Below are 20,484 nucleotides of genomic sequence, written 5' to 3' on the forward strand. Positions count from 1 at the left end.
GTGCTTAAGCTTCAGCAGGATGAAATGATGAAGCTTATCACATTTCAAAACCGTTTGCCTGTCTGCTCTGAATATTGACTATTTTTGATAGGAAGGGCTGATGTGTCTGCCTTATAATAAGAAAGAGGGGAAAGTGTGAAGATAGCTAAGAGCCTAAAAAAAGTCAGCTCTAAGGCAGGATAAACGCAAAGCTTGAAGCTCACTTGGGGAGGACTCAAGTCACCTTTAGTAAAATTATCTGCGACTTAAGTAGGTTACATAAAACTGTGGCCAACATGGGAACACGGCTCTTGTTCCATTTCATTAGCCCTGGGAGAAGTAAGTATTAAAGGGCTGGTGCCATTCTGGGAGGCACTGAGGTACTCGAAGGCCTGGAATCCTCCCTCTGAAAGTCTATAAGCTGTGTGAGCCAGGGCAAGTCACTGAACTTCTCTGGGCCTTCATTTCTATCCTCATCTGTAAACTAGGCATAAGCATAACTGTTTTCCCTATCTCATGGGACTGTTTGTAAAGTTCCAATGGGACAGTGTATACAAAGAATTTTGCACACTTTAAAAAGCTTTTGAACTTCATTATTTCTGCCCTGCTCTCCCCCAACAATATCCATATAAATCCTTTCCAATCAACAAACACCACTGCCCCCAAGAAGGTTTTCCTGATCCTCATGCCTGAAGTGAGTGCTCCTCCCAACATGAATTCCTAGAGTACTTTTGAACCTCATCAATGCTGCCCTATACTGGAATTAGTTGGGCAAATGGTCTGCCATGGAAGGAAGTGGGATTCTTCTCAATGTCAGTGTTCAGGTCAAGGCTACATATTATGAAAGGGGATAGATTGTTGATCAGGTACCAGTTGGACTAACTTAGAGTAACATGGGACCATTGGGGATTAGAGGTTGATAGTCCCTTGAAGGATATCTAGTCAAATTGTACTCCTCCTGCATTTTACAGGAGGAAACTGAGGCTCAGGAATGCTAAATTGAATTGAAGAAATGCTGATTATGCACTTGCTACAGGATCGGCCTGTCTGGGTATATATAATGGTAGTGAGCCTACATAGTAGGTCTGTGTTAGGTGCTTGAGATAAAAAAAAAATACTGAAAAGAGCCTCTAACCAACAAGAAGTGTATATTCTACTGGGGTGAGTGGTACAAAAGAGAGAGAGACAGAGAGACAGAAACAGAAATGCAGAGAGTGCTAACAACATTACTGGAGCTGGGCTTTGAAAAAAATGGGGATTCTATGTGCGTAGATGGGAAGAGGAAGCGAAATTCTGACAAGGGGGCAACTTGTTCAAAGACAGGGAGGTGAGAGCTGAAACACTATTATCAGCAATGGTTAGCAGGTTAGTTTGCATGAAACATAAAGGGTAAAAAGAGGGAATAACACAAATCAAGTCTGAAAAGGCAGGTGGGAGCCAGATTGTATGGACCTTTCAATGTAAGCCTGAGGAATTTCTATTTTAGCCCAGAGGTAACAGGAAGCCACTGAAGATTCTGGAGCAAAGAGAGGGAAATGATATGTTTAGATCTGCTTTAGGAACGAGGGAAATGATATGTTTAGATCTGCTTTAGGAATATCAATTTGGCAGCTCTATGGAGAATGGACTGGAAAGGGAAGAGACCAGAGTCAGGGAAACAAATGAAGAAAGCTATTGCAGTAAACCAGGCAAGCAACAATGGGTGTCTGAACTAGGATAGACTGAATTCTCCACTGTTGAGTGGAGAGAGAGGGACAAGACTAGGGTCACCCAGCAAGTAACTGGGAGAGCCACAGTTGGGACCCAGGGCTCTAGACTCCTGGTCCTGTACCATTTTCTCATTTACCTGTCTTCTACTGCAGTGGATCCAATTAAATTCATGTCAGTCTCGATTTCATCGAAAACCTTTGCCAACTTTTCTTCTCTCTCTTGTAAAGCCATCTTGGCCTCAAGGATCTGATGATTAACTACACGATATTCCTCCCGAGTATATTCTTTGTAGGCCACACACAGTGTTCGATATCCATCCTGGAAGCAAACAATAAAGTGGCCTCTGGCTACCATGCCAGGAACAGGTCTAAGCTAGGGCCTTTGAAATCCTTCCCAACTTTCCATCTAGAGGGTGGGCCCAAAGTCACGAAGGGGTTTCAATATTTCATAAGTCCTTTATTTTTTGTTTATAATTTATAATACCATAGCATCATACACAGTATATATAGGAAATGAATTTACATTACATGTAAAAAAATCAAATCTAATAAATAGTGAAAAATGAAGAAAAAATAATTTTCAAAACATTATGAAAACATCGTGACTTCTGGCCTGCCCTGTATACACAACAGACATGGACACATTCACATAACAATGAATGGGAATCCTCTCTTAAATAAAAGCTAACTTTTTTGCATTTTCAGCATACAAAATACTTCATATTGTCAAAGTTATAGTCCTGGCAAAGGAAAGCTAGAAATGATGAAGAGTAAAAAAAAAAATGAGCAAAGTAATAGATACCACAAAAAAGTATAATAGAAAAAAAAAGATTGACTGAGCACACAGTGAAATCGAGGAGTGGCCTCCTTGAGATGTCAAAAGAGAGCAAAGGACATATAAGGGACCCCCCCTATAGCAAACTAATGGGATGATAAGGACAAGAATGGCATCAAATGGGTAGTCATGGATGGGTTGCTATCAGCATTTTTAAGGGAAATATTATACTATCAAAGTCCAGACAAGTCTCCAAAACTACAAATTCATACTAGAAAACTATACCAAGAGGTGTTTTTCAAAAAAAAAAGAGAAAAAAGGCAAAGAAAAATGCCCTTTAATACTGCCCTCTCCAAACCTAAGATGTACAATAAATACTGAATCAAAATGTGTTTAAAGAGGAAACCTCCTTACCAAGTTGTCCTTAGGGACCACTTACCATTGCGTTGCGTTCCACATGGACTTTAGTTTGTTCTATCTGGCTCCTTTGCACCCTGGGGAAAACAGCCGAGTCTGCTCCCTTACAAAAGAGAAATATGTCACCTAGAATAAAGAACCAGAACATGTGGATGAGAGAAGGGGAAAAAAATCTGCATGAAGCTATTAATAATTCAATTCCATTCAATACATCTTTATTAAATGCCTACGAGGTAACAGGCAGTATGCTAAGCACTAATAGAAAGAGAAACAAGGTCAAACAACAAAAGACAACAGTGCCTGTCCTAAAGGAGTTTATATTCTACCAGAAATGAGTGGAAGTGATTTTCTTTTATGAAAAAATCAATGTAGCCATAAAGCTTTTTTAATGAAAAGTAAAAATACACGAGAATGAATCAAGTGAACTTTGAGTCCCGAACCTCTTTTTGGTGTCTACCGTGCCACCATAACACCAAAGGCAGGAGGACATTACCCTTTCATTTCTGTAACTCTTGACCTGAGGCCTTACTGTCCTGATTGAGAGTGAGTACCTCACATGGCCTACTACATCTAGGCAGGCTCCGTCTAGGCCTACCCCCACTTTCTAGCTCTGAAGCCATACTTAAAGAAATACCAATGTTACCACTCTCTTATGACTCCTGGATTCATTATCTTTGTAACTTTCCAAACCGAAATACTCCTCCATGAATATCACTCCCCTATACATGTCTTCCCCAATTAGAATGTAAGCTTCCAGAAGGAGCTTTTATATTTGCAGCCCTAGCACTCAGCAGAGTGCCTAGCATTCGATGAGTACTTAATAATTGCTTGTCCATTTATTAATTCAATCTCAATTTTGCATCTTAAGCCTCAATTTCCCCATCTGCAAAATGGAAAATTGATATTTGTCATACTCTTTCAGGGTCACTGTATAGTTCAAATAAGCTAATGTTCACAGAGGTGCTGTCGGAACCATAAAACACCATGGGATCACCAGACATTGTTGCCAGCAGCACAATTCTTCAACACATACCTCGGGCATTTCTTACAATCACGCTCATCCGTCTCCGGGAAGAATCAAAGTGTAAAGTATGGAGAAGCTCGAACCTTTAGGAAAAAATAAACAGAAAAAGTGAAAAATCTAAATTATACTAAGAATAGGGACTAAATCTAAATTATACTAAGGATAGGGACTACACTGATTGTACTAAGAAATAAACAAAAATTGTGTTGGGGGGTTGTTTTGGCTTTCTTTTCTTTTCTTTTCTTTTTTGTTGTTGCTGTTTTGGTTTGGTTTGGGTTTTTTGTTTTTTTGGGGGTTTTTTTGGGCAGAGCAATGAGGGTTAAGTGACTTGCCCAGGGTCATACAGCTAGTAAGTGTCAAGTGTCTGAGGCCAAATTTGAACTCAGGTCCTCCTGAATCGAGGGCCAATGCTTTATCCACTGTGCCACCTAGCTGCCCCCTGTTTTGGCTTTCTAAATAAAAAGGCACAAAGTTTTAGTTATTCAACAAATTATTATTAACTTCCTACTACAAGCAAAGCCCTCTCCTTTAGGAAGTGAGAGAGACATGGGAAACAATGGGACACCACCCCTTCAAGGAACTAACGATCTAGATCAGCTTCTTAAGAGGTCAGAAACTATTTTTCAAGTTATATTTGTATTCTCAGCACTTAAGTATAGCGTTTGGCCCATGTTGTTGCTGTTGAGTAATTTTTTTCAGTTGTGTTCGACTCTCTTCCCCAATTTGTGGTTTTCTTGGAAGAGATACTAGAGTGGTTTGTCATTTCCTTCTCCAACTCATTGTACAAATGAAGAAACTGAGGCAAACAGGGTGAAGTGACTTGCCCAGGGTCACACAGCTAGTAAGTGCCTGAGGCCAGATTTGAACACATGAAAATGACTCTTCCTAATTTTAGGTCCAGTGCTCTATCCACTGAGCCACCTAGCTACCCTACTGGTCCATACTTAAATGCTTAATAAATGCTCCTTACCTGAATGGAGGGGAGCAGGTGAAATTATGTCTTTGATAGTGGGGCAGCTAGGTGGCGCAGTGGATAAAGCACCAGCCCTGGATTCAGGAGGACCTGAGTTCAAATTTGACCTCAGACACTTGACACTTACTAGCTGTGTGACCCTGGGCAAGTCACTTAACCCTCAGTGCCCCACAAAATAAGGGAAAAAAAAAGAAATTATGTCTTTGATAAATATAAGTGGGAATATGCTACGTGACTAAAAGAGTGCATAGTGTTCTGAGTGCAGATGAGGGCGTCCCCCAGCCAGAGAAAGGGGACGGCTTTCTAGATCATGGTGCCTGTAACCTGGACATTGTAAGACAGGGTGACCGTCACCAGGTGGTGCTGCTGAGAGGGTATGTTCATAAGATCATAGATTTGAAACTAGAATGGCCTTTAGCAGTTATCCAGTCCAACCCAGTCATAATTTTAAATAAAAAGACCCAGGGCCCAGAAACGTTAAGTGACTTGCTCATTTAACCAAAGCTATAGAGCAAATAAATGACAGGGACAGATATGAAGTCAGTCCCTCTGACACGAGATCCCATGCTCATTTCCATGTCTTTCTGCCTCAGAAAACAGCCCCCTAATCTACTATGACACACTGCCTCCAGGATATGGCAATATTTTTATTCATTGCTCACGTCAGAGATTCCCTCATAAGCCCTTAAATATCTGACTCTGACTTTGCATTAATTTGTAAATATTCCCTAGACAAAGACACCAAAACAGAGATAAGTCTATGTTTTTCCCATCTCTTGCAGCCCCCAAAATAAAATCTTCCACACATGATAATCCACAATAAGGAAAAATTTATGTCTCCCTGCAAGTTTGGAATTATATAATAAGACCAAGGTCACAATCCAAAGGTGGGCTGGGTAGTCCTGAGGTCAGGGCAAACTGACCCAGCAGTATGAGCTATATACACCTAGACTATTTTCACCATCTCAGCAGGAAGGTCATCTTGACATACTCCATTAAGGCTCAACTCATTAGCCAAGGAAAACCCACGGTGCTGATTTTCATACGAAAGCCAGATAACTATCATCATTGGGAAGCAAAGTCACCAAATTCATCCTTCCACCCATGAAACCCAGACCATCAAAGCAAAGAGATCTCCTTTTCTTTATTTGAACCCAGGTTCCTTTGCAGTCCTTTCTCAACTCACTGGCTGTTTACTGAGATGTCAAGAAAATGAGACCCATTTTTAATTCTTACTTACTCTTCAATTTCATTCTGTTGGTTTTCCAATTTCATGCGGCCATCCTTAATCCCCAAGTAGGTGTATCCATACCTGCAAAAGAGCAAACCAACACTTGAAGTATTTCCCATATGTCCCTCTTATCATTGTCAGCATCATCAGATCTGGACCTATGATTTTATCAATATGGAGAACTTTCTCCATGAAAGCCGATTGGCAGTTATAGCTGATAGTCTAAAAACATCTTTTTGTGTGTCCTGGACCCCCTTGACACTCTGGTGATGTTTGTGGATGCTTTCTCAGAAATATGGTTTTAAGTGTATAGAATAAAACACATGATTATACTAAAGATGTTATGTTTTTCCCACTCAACTTCCTAGACCCCCAGAAATCTACCCATGGACTCCTTAGGTGGGGTCTCCAGACCCTGGTTAGGACCTCTTGTCTTAAACAACTGTCAGGAGCACTGTGAATGGAGGTGACCTGCCCAGGTTCACACATGGGTCAGAGATGAAACCTGAACACAACTTTTCATGGCTCTAAGTTTGGACATGAATCCACTAAGCCATTCTGGCTCCTACCATTATTAGCATTCTTCTTGTCTTCTCTGATGGAGAGCTGATACAACTAGCCCTAGGACAAGTCAATATCCTATCGTTCTCTTATGTTTAACATTCTATCATTTATTGTACAAGTGGACAAAATGCTAACTGACAAAAAGTAAATGCTCTGGGAGTTCCTATTTGATGAGCACCAATATCAGTGTTACAAGATTATATTTTTGTCTGACTGTGATTTAATTGAGGCAGCTAGATGGCAGTAGATAGAGCACTGGACCTGGAATCTGGGAGCCTTGAGTTCAAATCCAGCCTCAGACAATTAATTACCAGCTGTGTGAACCCGGGTAAGTCACTCAATCTGTCTGCCTCAGTGTCCTCAATTGTAAAATCAGGATAATGACAGTGTCTACTTCCCACAGTTACTATGAGGATTGAATGAAATAATATTTGTAAAGTACTTAGCATGGTGCAGGTGCTTACTAAATGCTTGCTTTCTTTCTTCCTAATTGGGATGGGGAACTCCAAATACAGAAACTGCCTCTGCCAAAGCTGACTGGCAAGTATTCTACAACTTGTAGCTACAGAAAGTTGCCTGGGGTCCTGAGAGGTTAAGTGGTTTGCTGAGGGACACTAGGAATTATTAAACACTTACTATGGTGAGGAGTGTTAGAGATAGAAGTACAAAGAATGAAATAATCTCTCCTCTCTAGGATGCGCAGCCAGTATGTGTCAGAGGTAAGTCTTGAACCCATGTCTTCCTGAATCAGAGGATAACCCCTAATCCATTATGACACACAGCCTCCAGCCTATATAAATATTTTGTATTGCTCACGTCAGAGACGCCCTCACGAACCCTTAAATGTCATCTGACTCTCATTCTGTATTAGCTTTTAAACATACTCACTAGACAAAGACACTGGAACAGAGATAAAGCCCCGTTTTTTTCCCTATCTCTTGCAGCAAAAAAAATAAAATCTTTCTCAGGAGAAAAATAAAAGACCGTGCTTACTTCTTAGCTCCCTTTACTAAAGCAATTTCATCAGGAGATGAGGAGATATATGTTAACTCGGTGTCTTCAACAATTCCATCAACATCATCTTTTACTTGGGTTTCCACAGTATGGCACAAGCAAAGGGCGCGAAGAAAGAGCTGCTCTCGACTCTGCAATTACAACAGCGATAATATTTAAAAAAAAAAAAAAAGGTGTTTCTGTCTTAGTCACTGAGGATCACAAAATTGCAGATTCCCCAACATAAGAAGGGACCTCAAAGGTCACCCAATCCAACTTTCCCTCCTCTTCTACCCTCTAGGACAAGCAGGCCTCAGGCTTCTACTTGAAGATCTCCCAGTGTTAGAGAAGCCACTACCTCTCAGGGCAGCTGTCTCAAAAAAGGTTTCCTTTCATCGAGACTATATCTGAATCTAGAACTCAAAATTAAAAAAAAAAAAGTTTAAAAGTTTTATTTCAGGGCAACTAGGTGGCACAGTGGATAGAGCACCAGCCCTGGATTCAGGAGGACCTGATTTCAAATCCAGTCTCAGACCCTTGATACTTAGTAGCTGTGTGACCCTGGGCAAGTCATTTAATCCCAATTGCCTCACCAAAAAAAAAGTTTTATTTCCATGTGACTTGAGAAAAAAAAATTAAAAGTAAATGTTAAAAACAAAAAGACTGAATCTTCCTCTCGCCAACTTCCACCTGGTGCTCCTGCCCCTGCTCTCTGAAGAACAAAACTAATTGAAGAGCACAGAAAAGGCATCATCAGAGAAGGCTGTGATGTACACAAACATGTGGCCCATGGGCCACATACAGCTGTAACACACCCAAACCAGATTAAAATGCAATTTGGAAATATTCCATGAAATAAACTAACAATAAAGCCAAGGTGACATTCAATGTGATAACAAATATGCGGCTGGATTGAGCTTCCTGGCCTCCATTTCTATTTGAGGTTGACTGACACCACTGATATACACAGTTCAGTAGATATGGGGAGTTCCACTATCCTTGCCCATATCATGACCTCTAGGAAAGCCTCCATATGGGCCCCAACCATTGTGTTTGGGAACATTTCACTCTAACCCAAGAAACTGGAATCGATCTTATTTATTCAAAAGGTTGTTATGTCTTAAAGAAGGCAGAGCCTTCAGGTGCCCTGGCAGTCCCTGGTTCGAAGTCCTAATACCTCTATGCATTGGCGTGTTAACTCTTTCAGAACAGAACAAGATTGGATGATCTTGGAGGAGTAAATCAATCAGATCCCAAATATGGTAGCATGAGGGCCTCCCGCACAAGCAGGCAGGAGTTTAGATAGCATAAGACCCCAGCTCCTTAAACATCCAGACCAGAGGACCTTCCTTCAAGGAAATGATCCTGTGGAATGGCCAACAAGACTGATGATCAAGCATTACCTCCTCCTCCTTGGACCTCAGTTTCCCAACTGTTGTTGTTTGTCCTTCGTTCTTGAAGAGGACCATGAAGTCAGGGTGACTTGCAGTGAAATGGATTTAAATGAGGCAGGGCTGTGCAAAGTCACCAGCCTCACTCTCTCCTTCAGAGCCATCTGGGTTCAGTGGCAAGATTGGAGATGGCTCCAGATATTTTTAAGGCAATTGGGGTTAAGTGACTTGCGCAGGGTCACATAGCTAGGAAGTGTCTGAGGAGAGACAACTATAAAATGAAGGGAAAGGACTAGATGCCCTCTAAAGTTCTCTTGCTAGAAGGGAGTTTTCTTTAATGGGGAGGAAGGTGTTCGTGGGGACAAAAAGGGAAGAGGGCTAGCAAGAATGATAAGAGAAGGGGAAAAAAAGAGGGTCACTGAAGCATTTTTTAAAAAATGACCAGAATAATGGGAGATAAAGACAAGCTCTGAAACTGTTAAAAGATTAGCAGTTCCATTTATAAACTTTTTTTTCCTGCTCTTTCTTCATGGTAATGTTTGTATTTGTGGACATTTGTCAAGTTTAAACTTAACCAAAGAAATAATAATTTTTTATAAAATCAAGTTCTTTTCCCGTTATAATATCTGGTACTAAATAAAAGAAATATTCAACCTTCTAAAGCCTCCTTTTGAAGGCCATTCAAGAGGTGTTTAGCAGGAGTAGTGGAAAGCAGCAGGCTCAAGAGAGAGCACAGGACTAACCAAAAGCTTGAACTATCTGGTTCCCCTTCCTACCCCCACCCCACCCCTCAAAGCATTTTACATTATGCATCACATAGGGTAGATCCCCTATGAGGATTGATGTGTGGCCTGCTATTAGCATTGCTGAAGGGAGTGCAACAGCAGATCCATTCACCTATGACCAAAGAATTCACTCTAGGCACTGATTATGAATGAAAACCAAAAGAACCCAACCACAATCACCAACCTTTTCTGCTCTTCCAGGACATGGCTGGATTCCATCAGTTTCTGAGAATGTCTCCGTTTCTGCAGTTTCCTGCTTATACATATGCCCATCTATGCAACATTCGATAAATTCCATGGTGTTTTCAGTGAGTGTGCCAGTTTTGTCAGTAAATACATACTCGACCTTAAAAAACAAAACACACACAAGGAGAATAGAATGTAGACTGTAAGCTTCCTGAGGGCAAGGATTAATGTGGATCTTTTTTGTCATTGTAAGGCCAGAACCTCAGAAGGGAGGGGCTTCATAAATGTTTCTTCATTTTCATCGATTTCTATCCTATTCTAAGTCAAGGAACACATACTAAATTGTCAGAAAATTATGTAAAAGCATTTTGCAAATCTCTCAAAGGGCTAGAAGAAAGGTTAGCTATTGTTAACTGGAAAAGACCTTAGAGACCAGTTAATCCAACCTGACAAATGGGAGAGAATGCTGAACTTGTGAGTTAAGAAGACCTGGGTTCAAATCCTCCTTAGTTGCTTGTGTGTGTGTGTGACACCTTGGACAAGTCCTTTAACCTTTACCAGATTCCATTTCCTTATCCAATGAGAGTAACAGTATCAACGAGACAGAACATTATGAGAATCAGTTGAGAGAACATATGTAAACTGCCCTGTAAACCTCAGAGAGCTCTATAAAAGTGATGGTCATCTTTATCATCATTATGACTAATAGTAACATGATATAATATATAAAAAGTGTTCTCATTTTGTTCAATAGGGTTCAGACAGAAGCAGTCATGGAAAACATTGTTTTTTCTTCTTTATGTAACATATCGGAGACTATGGCAAGGATCATTAAAATCATAGCTTTTAGTAATTAAGTAAGAATATAATGATGTCAGCTTCTCCTCTGAAAGCAATCTTCAGTACAGCTCAAGTAAAAGACAGATGACAAGAATGACTTAGACCTCATTCTGTCCCCATGGGGGAACATTTTCTATTACTCAGCGAAGTGATTGCTTGTTACAAAAGTATTTCTGTAGGTTTAAGACATGTTTATCGTGTGTTCTGAGAATGTCTATCAATCTCCTTTTTCTTTTTTGGCAAGAAAATATTAATGTCTCTAAAACTTCCCTAGGGTAATGGGCAATGGTTGTGTGTGATATTATATAGGTTTCTGTTAACGTATTTTCCAAATCTGTCATGTTCTATGTTATAGGTTTCTCTATTTTGATTCTTTTTGTTACAAGCAACTTGGAGACTATGGTGATATCAATTAAAAAACACTGTTTCAAGTTTTTATGCACCAATATAATGTTCAGGCGACTAGGGATAACAATTTGATCTATGATAATATTCCAGCTTTTCCATGGTTTGTTTATGGGTTGAATTCTCCAAGTAGCTAGGTGATGCACTGGCTAAAACACTGGCCCTATAATCAGGAAGGCCCAAGTTCAAATCTAGCCATAGACACTTACTAGCTGTGCGATACTGTACGAAGCACTTCACCTCTGTTTATCTCAGTTTGCTCATCTAAGCAATGGAAATAATAATAGCACCTTCCTTGGAGAGTTGTTGTGAGGATTAAATTAGATGTTTGTAAAGGCACTTTTGCAAATTTTAAAGTAAAATATAAATGCTAGCTATTATTGCTTTGCACTCTCTATGGGGATTTGTCACCCATCGGTCCATGAAAGACAGCAGCTTCTGATGTGTAATTCTGGCCACTAGATCATATATTGTTAGATTTTCAGGTACATGCTAAATTTTTGCGGGCTGAAGTTACACTGTTTCTACCATTTCCTTGCATGATTTGCATTGATTAGATTAAGAGCCATCTCCTGTAGGGTAACCCTATTGTAATTTCTGGTAGAGATAACCTGTCTTACATGGCCATCAAAAACCCAGTCCACCTGACTAACATTTGTTTGATATTTCTTTGTTAATACAATGTTGGCAGAGCTCATGAAAGTGTTGCCCATGAAAGGTCTTTTCAGTCTACTCTTACTTTCATCCTTTTCATAAGCTCCATCCAGAGGCAAAGTACTTTGAGGCATAATCCAATGATGCAAATCCAATGATGTGTGTCTGTTATCAGCCTCTCCTATTACTCAGTGATTGTCTGACATGTTTAACATGTGTTCTGAAAATGTCTATTAATCTCCTTCCACCTTTTTGGAAAGGAAATGTTAATGTTTCTAAAACTTAGGATGATGGGCTATGGGTTTGGTTAATATTGTATAGGTTTGTTTGGATGTTTTCCAAATCTATTACGTTCCATTGTACATTAGTGAAAGTATGCATTAGCTGGCAATGCATAAGTGTGAACTGCTTTAAATATGATCTTTCCTTTAAGTTTTGATTTCAGGATGCCTATAAGCATCCTAACACTCAGCCAGGGCTTTCTTCTTTATAACTTTATGCTCATGTATGTTATATGGAGGATACCAAGGTTTTCATAAGTATATCCTTCTTCCAATGTTTCAATTTGACCTCTAGTTAAAACTTTTACACTTATTGGTTTTTTTTTCATTTAAAAAAATTTTTTGCAGGGCAGTGGGGTTAAGTGACTTGCCCAGGGTCACACAGTTAGTTAAGTGTCAAGTGTCTGAGGCTGGATTTGAACTCAGGTCCTCCTGAATCCAAGGCCAGTGCTTTATCCACTGCACCACCTAGCTGCCCCTTTTTACACTTATTGTTGCTGTTCCATCATTGCAGTTTTGTCCGATTCTTTGCGACTCCATCCATTTCCTTCTCCAGCTCATTTTACAGATGAGAAAACCAAGATGAACAGGGTTAAGTGACTTGCCCAGGTTCACACAGCTAGAAAGTGTCTGAGGCCAGAGATGAATGAGCCTTCCTGACTCCTGGCATGGCACTCTATTCACTGTGTAACCTAGCTGACCCAATATTATATTTATGAAATCCAAATAACAGTTTGATTTAATTGGAGAGATGGTCCATGCAATTACCTGTTAATTGTGTTTTCCAGAAAAACCTTAGAATTTAATAGCAACCATGTATACCAAGTGATTATTAAGATGTTTGTTTTGGTTCAACACCTCCCCCTTTAATTTGGAAGCCAGACACACTCCCATTTGAGTGAAGTGATAACGGTTTTAAAGCCAAGTAGAGATACAATGAACTTAAACTGAGCCTCTGAAAAATGCCCCATTTTATATCATTTGTTCTTTTTTTTTGTTGTTTTGTTTTTGTTTTTAGTGAGGCAATTGGGGTTAAGTGACTTGCCCAGGGTCACACAGCGAGTAAGTGTTAAGTGTCTGAGGCCAGATTTGAACTCAGGTACTCCTGACTCCAGGGCCGGTGCTCTATCCACTGCGCCATCTAGCTGCCCCCATTTGTTCTTAACATTGTGTTGATGAGATGTTGTAAGTCCTGCAGTTTTCTATGTGGATACAAAATATTCAAATGTCCTTACTAAATTTGGGTCTATTTTATATATTAGTAGCAGGGAAATAAGGCATTGGGGTGGAATCGATGACAATAATGTGTAAGGGGCTAAAATTCTAGATATACTGTATAAAAAATCTAATGAGTGGTCGCCAATAAATTAGAAGCTTTAGCAAGAGTTTAGACTTTGTAAGCATTTCTTAAGGAACATAAGAATTTGGTAAAGAGAAAAAGAGGCCTACATTCAAGTTCCCAACTTCAAAATGTGCTTGAGAATTCAACAAATCAACTTCACCACAACCTGAGCATCACCACAGAGGGAACTATTGTTCACAACTGCCCAGACAAAACAGTGACGCACACAAATTTAAGAAGGCTATTTTTAATAGATGTTGCTATCCCACACACTCACAATCTCTAAACTACATAGAAGGTAAAACTTTCAAAATATAGAGACCTAGCAGAAGATGTTAAAGCCATGAGAGCAGGATGAGGCATCATCCTTGTGTCCTCTGTATTATTGGAGCTGTCCCAAGAATGCCTTCAGTGAATTTGTTAAAGAATGAGTTCACAGGGGCAGCTAGGTGGCACAGTGGATAGAGCACCGGCCCTGGAGTCAGGAGTACCTGAGTTCAAATCTGGCCTCAGACACTTAACACTTACTAGCTGTGCGACCCTGGGCAAGTCACTTAACCCCAATTGCCTCTCTTTAAAAAAAAAAAAAAAGAATGAGTTTACAGGGGGCAGCTAGGTGGTACAGTGGATAGAACATTGGCTCTGGAGTCAGGAGGACCTGAGTTCAAATCCAACCTTAGACACTTAAGAGCTGCGTGAACCTGGGCAATTCACTTAACCCCATTGCCCCCCCCCAAAAAAGAATGAGTTTATATCACCATATTCAGATTCAATTAGAGAAAGAAGACATTTTATCCACCAGTATATATAAAATAATATCAAGTCTTTCTCTAACCATTGCTATCCTAATTCTATCAAAAAAGAAAAGAACAAGAAGATGATAACACAACAAAAACAACAATAATAATAATCAAACTACATCTAGTGAAGAGAATATTCTCACCCAGGAACTCCATGAACACAATTACCAAACACTTTTCAAACAAATAAAATAAGATCTAAAAAATTGGAAAGATATCAATTGCTCATGGATAGGCCAAGCTAATACAATAAAAATGACAATTCTACCTAAATTAATGTATTTATTTAGTGCCATACCAATCAGACTACCTAAAGATTATTTTATAGAGCTAGAAAAAATAATAACAAAATTCATCTGGAAAAACAAAAAGTCAAGAATATCAAGGGAAATAATGAAAAAAATGCACAGCAAGGTGGGTTAGCTGTACCAAATCTGGAGCTCTACTATAAAGCAGCAGTCATCAAAACTATGTGGTACTGGCTAAGAAATAGAGTAGAGGATAAATGGAATAGGCTAGGCACAGGAGACACAGTAGTAAATGACATTAGTAATGTACTGTTTGATAAAGCCAAAGACCCCAGCTTCTGGGACAGGAATTCAGTATTTGAGAAAAATTGCAGGGAAAACTAGAAGATAGTATGGCAGAAAATAGGCATAGACCAACATCTGACACATTATACTAAAATTAGGAGAAAAAGGAATAGTCTACCTTTCAGATCTTTGGAAAGGAGAGCAGTTTATGACCAAACAAGAGAGAGAGAATATTATGAAATGCAAAATGGATGACTTTGATTACATTCAAAAGGTTTTATACAAACAGAAGCAATGCATCCAAAATTAGAAGGGAGGCAGATAGCTTGGAAACAATCTTTATGGCCAGTACCTCTGATAAAGGACTCATTTCTAAAATATATAGGGAACTAAATCAAATTTATATGAATCCAAGTCATTCCCCAATTGAGAAATGGTCAAAAGATATGAACAGTTAGTTTTCTGATGAAGAAATCAAAGCTATCTATTGCCATATGAAAAAATGTTCTAAATCACTATTGATTAGAGAGATGCAAATTAAAACAACTCTAAGGTATCACCTGACACCTATCAGATTGGCTAATATGACAAAAAAGTAAAATAATAAATGTTGGATAAGCTGTGGGAAATTTGGAACACTAATGCATTGTTGGTGGAGCTGTGAACTGATCCAACCATTCTGGAGAGCAATTTGGAATTATGCCCAAAGAGCTATAAAGCTGTGCATACCCTTTGACCCAGCAATACCACTCTTGGGTCTTCTTCCCAAAGAGATCATTAAAAAGGGAAAAGGACCCACATGTACAAAAAATAATTATAGCTGCTCTTTTTGTGGTGGCAAGGAATTTGAAATTATGGGGATGTCCATCAATTGGGGAATGGCTGAACAAGTTGTGGTATATGAATGTAATGGAATTCTATTGTGCTGTAAGAAATGATGAGCAGGTGGAGTTCAGAGAAACCTGGAAGGACTTGCATGAATTGATGATGAGTGAGATGAGCAGAATCAGAAGAACATTATACACAGTATCATCAACATTATGTGTTGATCAACTGTGATAGGTTAGATTCTTCTCACCAATCCAACGGAACAAGAATGTTCCAAAGGACTCATGATGAAAAGGGTCTCCAAATCCAGGGGGAAAAAAAGGAACTGTGGGATATGGATGCCGATTGGACCATACTATTTCTTTATTATTTATTTCTTTATTATTTATTTATTATATTCATCAAATGCTGTTGGTTTTCTTATTTCAGGTTTTTCCTTTGTGCTCTTATCCTTCTCCTATAACTTGACTAATGCAGAAATATATTTAATGTTATTATGTATATATAACCTATATCAGATTGCCTGCTGTCTAGGGGAGGTGGGGGAGGGAAGAGAGGGAGGGAAAAAAATTTGAAATTGGAAATCTTATATAAACAAATCTTGAAAACTATTTCTACATGTAACTGGAAAATAATAAAATACTTTTATTAAAACAAAACAAAACAAAACACTTCCCTATTTCTGTTGAGGAAACCGCCAAAAAAAAAAAAGACAATATTCTCCCCCAAATGGGGCAATGGCAAAGGAATTCGAATTGATATAAGATGTCATGGGTGGAGCCACCCCAAGGAAAGAAAACAAAGGCAGTTTTTCCAATTGACAATTACTTATTAAAAGGCATAGGTCTTTTTCCTTTTTTAAAAACAATTTCTCCGGGAAAATTCAGCTTTCCAAAAACATAACAAAGACAACCCACTCACCACTTACACAAGTTATACACAAAATATTATTTGCTTACATAGCTGTTACTTCTGTTCAAAATAAAGTGGGGATTCTGAATAGGTTGTTAAAATAAGATCTCAAAAGTTTCATAGCTTTTCAGTTTACAAAGCACTTTCCTGCCAACAACACTGGGAGGTTTTCACTAGAGGATGTAGAATATAATGACTAGAGCACTGGACTTGGATTCAGGAAGATCTCAGTTTGAATCCTGCCTCATGTACTTACTAGTCATGTGACCACCAGCAATTAAGTCATCCAACCTTGCTAACCTCAGTCTTCTCTGGAGAATGGGAATGAATGGAGACAGGCAGGCAGACATACTGACAGACAGACAGATAGATAATGTTGGTAGATGAATAATAGATGTTGTTAGCTAAATAGAAGATGGATACAGATCAGTAGATAATGGTGATAGATGGATATGTAGATAGATGATAGTACTGGTAGACATAGATATGTGGATAGATAGATGATAAAAAGATAATATTGATAGACATATCGATATAGACAGATAATGTTGGTAGATGATGGATAGATAAATGGTAGATATAGATGTTTGTAGATAATAGATATAGTGGTAGAGAATGTTAGGGAGGGAGGGAGGAAGGAATTAAGAAAGAAAAAAGGAAAGAAATAAAAAAGAAAAGGAAGGAAGGAAGGAAGGAAGGAAGGAAGGAAGGAAGGAAGGAAGGAAGGAAGGAAGGAAGGAAGGAAGGAAGGAAGGAAGGAAGGAAGGAAGGAAGGAAGGAAGGAAGGAAGGAAGAAAGGAAGAAAGGAAGAAAGGAAGAAAGGAAGAAAGGAAGAAAGGAAGAAAGGAAGAAAGGAAGAAAGGAAGAAAGGAAGAAAGGAAGAAAGGAAGAAAGGAAGAAAGGAAGAAAGGAAGAAAGAAAGAAAGAAAGAAAGAAAGAAAGAAAGAAAGAAAGAAAGAAAGAAAGAAAGAAAGAAAGAAAGAAAGAAAGAAAGAAAGAAAGAAAGAAAGAAAAAGGAAGGACAGTCGCATTTATCTCCCAAGTTAATTGTGAGCCTCAGATGAGATGAATCACCTAACCTTGTTCAATCTTACTCGCCTCTAGAGAAGGTGAATGAATGGAAGGATAGATATATGAGTGAATGAATGAATGAAGAGCTTTAGCATTTGTCTTCCAGAATAGCAGTGAATCTCACGTGAAATGATGTGTGTAAAACACTTCATAAACCTTAAGGTGCAACAGCCATGTCGCCTGTTTCTTTTCTTTTTTTATTTGGTTGAGGTTCACAATTTCATCATTGTATATAGGCCATACACGCCCCCAATAAACATCAGCAGTTCATTTGTAACTAAATCAGAGGGAGCTGACTTGAGCCATGAGAGGGTCTGTGATTTGCTTAGTAACCCAAGTAGCATATGTCAGAGGAAGGACTTGAATAAGGCCTTCCTGCCTGCAAGGCTGATTCTCTATAAAATAAACCATGCTGTCACTCAAAATCATCACCGTCACCACCACCACCACCATCATTATTATTATTGGTGGTGCTGCTGCTGCTGCTGGTGGTAGTAGTAGTAGTAGTAGTAGTAGTAGTAGTAGTAGTAGTAGTAGTAGTAGTAGTAGTAGTAGTAGTAGCAGCAGTAGTAGAAATGAAGAAAGTAAACTTGAAAAGGAGCAGTGGAAAAGCAATCGAGATTTGGAGTCAGAAAGGCTAGCTCTGCCACTTACCACCTAGGGGTCCTTGGGACACTAACTGAACCTCTCTGGGCCCAATCTTCTCATCTCTAGAATAAGGGGGAGAGACATGTGGCCCTATGGGTCTGTGATCCTGTAAAGTGACTGACCTCCAATCTGATTGGGAGACCCAGGTCTTTTCTACTGCCTCCGAGTCAGTTGGTTCTTTAAGAAAATAGAAACTGGGGGGCAGCTAGGTGGCGCAGTGGATAGAACACCGGCCCTGGAGTCAGGAGGACCTGAGTTCAAATTCAGCCTCAGACACTTAACACTTACTAGCTGTGTGACCCTGGGCAAGTCGCTTAACCCCAATTGCCTCACTAAAAAAAAAAAAATAGAAACTGAATAAGTGAACAAATTACAATTATAGCTTTATAGCTGGAAGGAACTTTCAAGGTAATGTACTCCAACCCTCTTCCCTTATACAGAAGAGATACTGAGGCTCAGAGAGGTTAAGTGACTTATCCAGGATCACACAGCAAGCAAGAGAAGAGCCGAGGAGATCAGAGCCTCTGATTCCAAGTGTGGCACCCTTTCCACTATACCACAATGTGTCCCATCCCATGAGATGTTTCTCTCCCAATGCAAAATCTCCTCAACAGGGCAATGATGAATCTTGGGTACTGCACTGTACAGCATCCATGTGTCCATCCCCCAGTAAAAGGCCAAGGCCTCACAGCCACCTAACCCATTTATCTGGCAGACAAGCATGATCCTTTCAAGTTGTTTCTATACCCAGAGTGTCTATTTTCAGACAACCCTCAGATTCAAGGTTTTCAAATGAAACTTCTTTAAAAGAAATATTCAAAACTGGATGGAAGCCGGGGGTGGATGAGGAAGGGGGTGACCAGACAGTGTGGAATAACAAATCCAAGTCTAATTGAGGGCATTTTCATAGCTGCCACATTACACAGCACCCATCTCATTCCCAGTGTTCCTCTTGTCAACTATTTATAACATCTGCCTTGAAGAACCCTACAATTTGATCCTCCTATTGGGGCAATTTGTACTGAAATAGTTAACATTAGTGGCTGCCGGGAACACACATAAGTACAAGATTAAGGTTTTCATTATTTAAGGGAGAAAGTGATGAACCCCTGGCAGGAGATACTTTCGCATTTCTTTTTCCCAGCTTTTCCCTGCTGCAGTGCTGGCATAGGGACAACATTCCAGCCACACCCCTCCCACCTTCTTTCATATTAGGTGGGCCAATTGGGAATCCTCTCTTCCAACTCACTCCAGTGGCATTATCTGGTTCTGGTTTAGTTCCACAACCTGCCCCACCCCCAGCCCAGCCCACCCCCAATGCTACCTTTCAGTCTCTGTTTTCTCTCTCTGTCTCTGTGTCTCACCGTCTCTCTCTTAATCTCTGCCTCTGTGTCTCACTGTCTCTCTTAATCTGTCTCTGTGTCTCACTGTCTCTCTCAATCTGTCTGTCTCTCTCTTAATCTGTCTGTGTCTCACTGTCTCTATCTCTGTCTGCCTGTCTCTGATGCTTTCTCTGTCTGTCTCTCTGTCTCTCTCTGTTAAAATGAAATGATTTGGTCTTTAGGGAATCAAAATTTCTGACCTTCATTTTTCCTTGTAGGTTGCCATCGGGTTGCCTTATCTCTGCCATTCAGACTTGGCAGTATCCTTAAGATTTAGAGAAGAGACTTTGTGGGGAAACTGAGTCCCAAAGACAACAAGTGACTTGCCTAAGATGATACTGATAAGCAAGTGGCAAAACCATAATTCAAAACCAGGTCCTTGGGGGCAGCTAGGTGGCGCAGTGGATAGAGCATCAGCCCTGGATTCAGGAGTACCTGAGTTCAAATCCAGCCTCAGACACTTAACACTTACTAGCTGTGTGACCCTGGGCAAGTAACTTAACCCTCATTGCTCCACCAAAACAAACAATGACAAAAAAAAAAAAAGAAACCCAGATCCTCTGACTCCAAAGTCAATGCTTCCCCGCCGCCCCCCCCCCCCGCCCCAAATGTACCATCTAAGGTCTGATTCAGAAAAGAGCAAGCCAGCCCTAAGTAGTATAACATGTGGTGCATTTATCTGTATATACTAATGTCATCTCCTTGAAAGTAGGGATTATTTTCTTCTTGGTGTCTGAATCAGCAGGGCCTGGCCCTTAGCA

At 39.8% G+C, this 20,484-nt stretch overlaps 1 protein-coding gene across 5 annotated transcripts in view; it reads right to left on the minus strand.

Annotated features, from left to right (window-relative positions):
* Positions 1-20,484, minus strand: part of ATP11C (ATPase phospholipid transporting 11C) — a 225,721-nt gene that overhangs the window by 64,924 nt on the left and 140,313 nt on the right. For all 5 annotated transcript variants that reach the window (XM_043974013.1, XM_043974011.1, XM_043974010.1 and 2 more), the window contains exons 13-18: positions 10,026-10,187; positions 7,666-7,817; positions 6,118-6,189; positions 3,914-3,987; positions 2,903-3,006; positions 1,826-2,007 (exon numbers count right to left, since the gene is read on the minus strand). In XM_043974013.1, coding sequence (XP_043829948.1) covers positions 1,826-2,007; positions 2,903-3,006; positions 3,914-3,987; positions 6,118-6,189; positions 7,666-7,817; positions 10,026-10,187 — 746 coding nt within the window. The remainder of the gene's footprint in view (positions 1-1,825; positions 2,008-2,902; positions 3,007-3,913; positions 3,988-6,117; positions 6,190-7,665; positions 7,818-10,025; positions 10,188-20,484) is intronic.

This window comes from Dromiciops gliroides, chromosome X, assembly GCF_019393635.1.
Source record: "Dromiciops gliroides isolate mDroGli1 chromosome X, mDroGli1.pri, whole genome shotgun sequence".
NCBI lineage: Eukaryota > Metazoa > Chordata > Mammalia > Microbiotheria > Microbiotheriidae > Dromiciops > Dromiciops gliroides.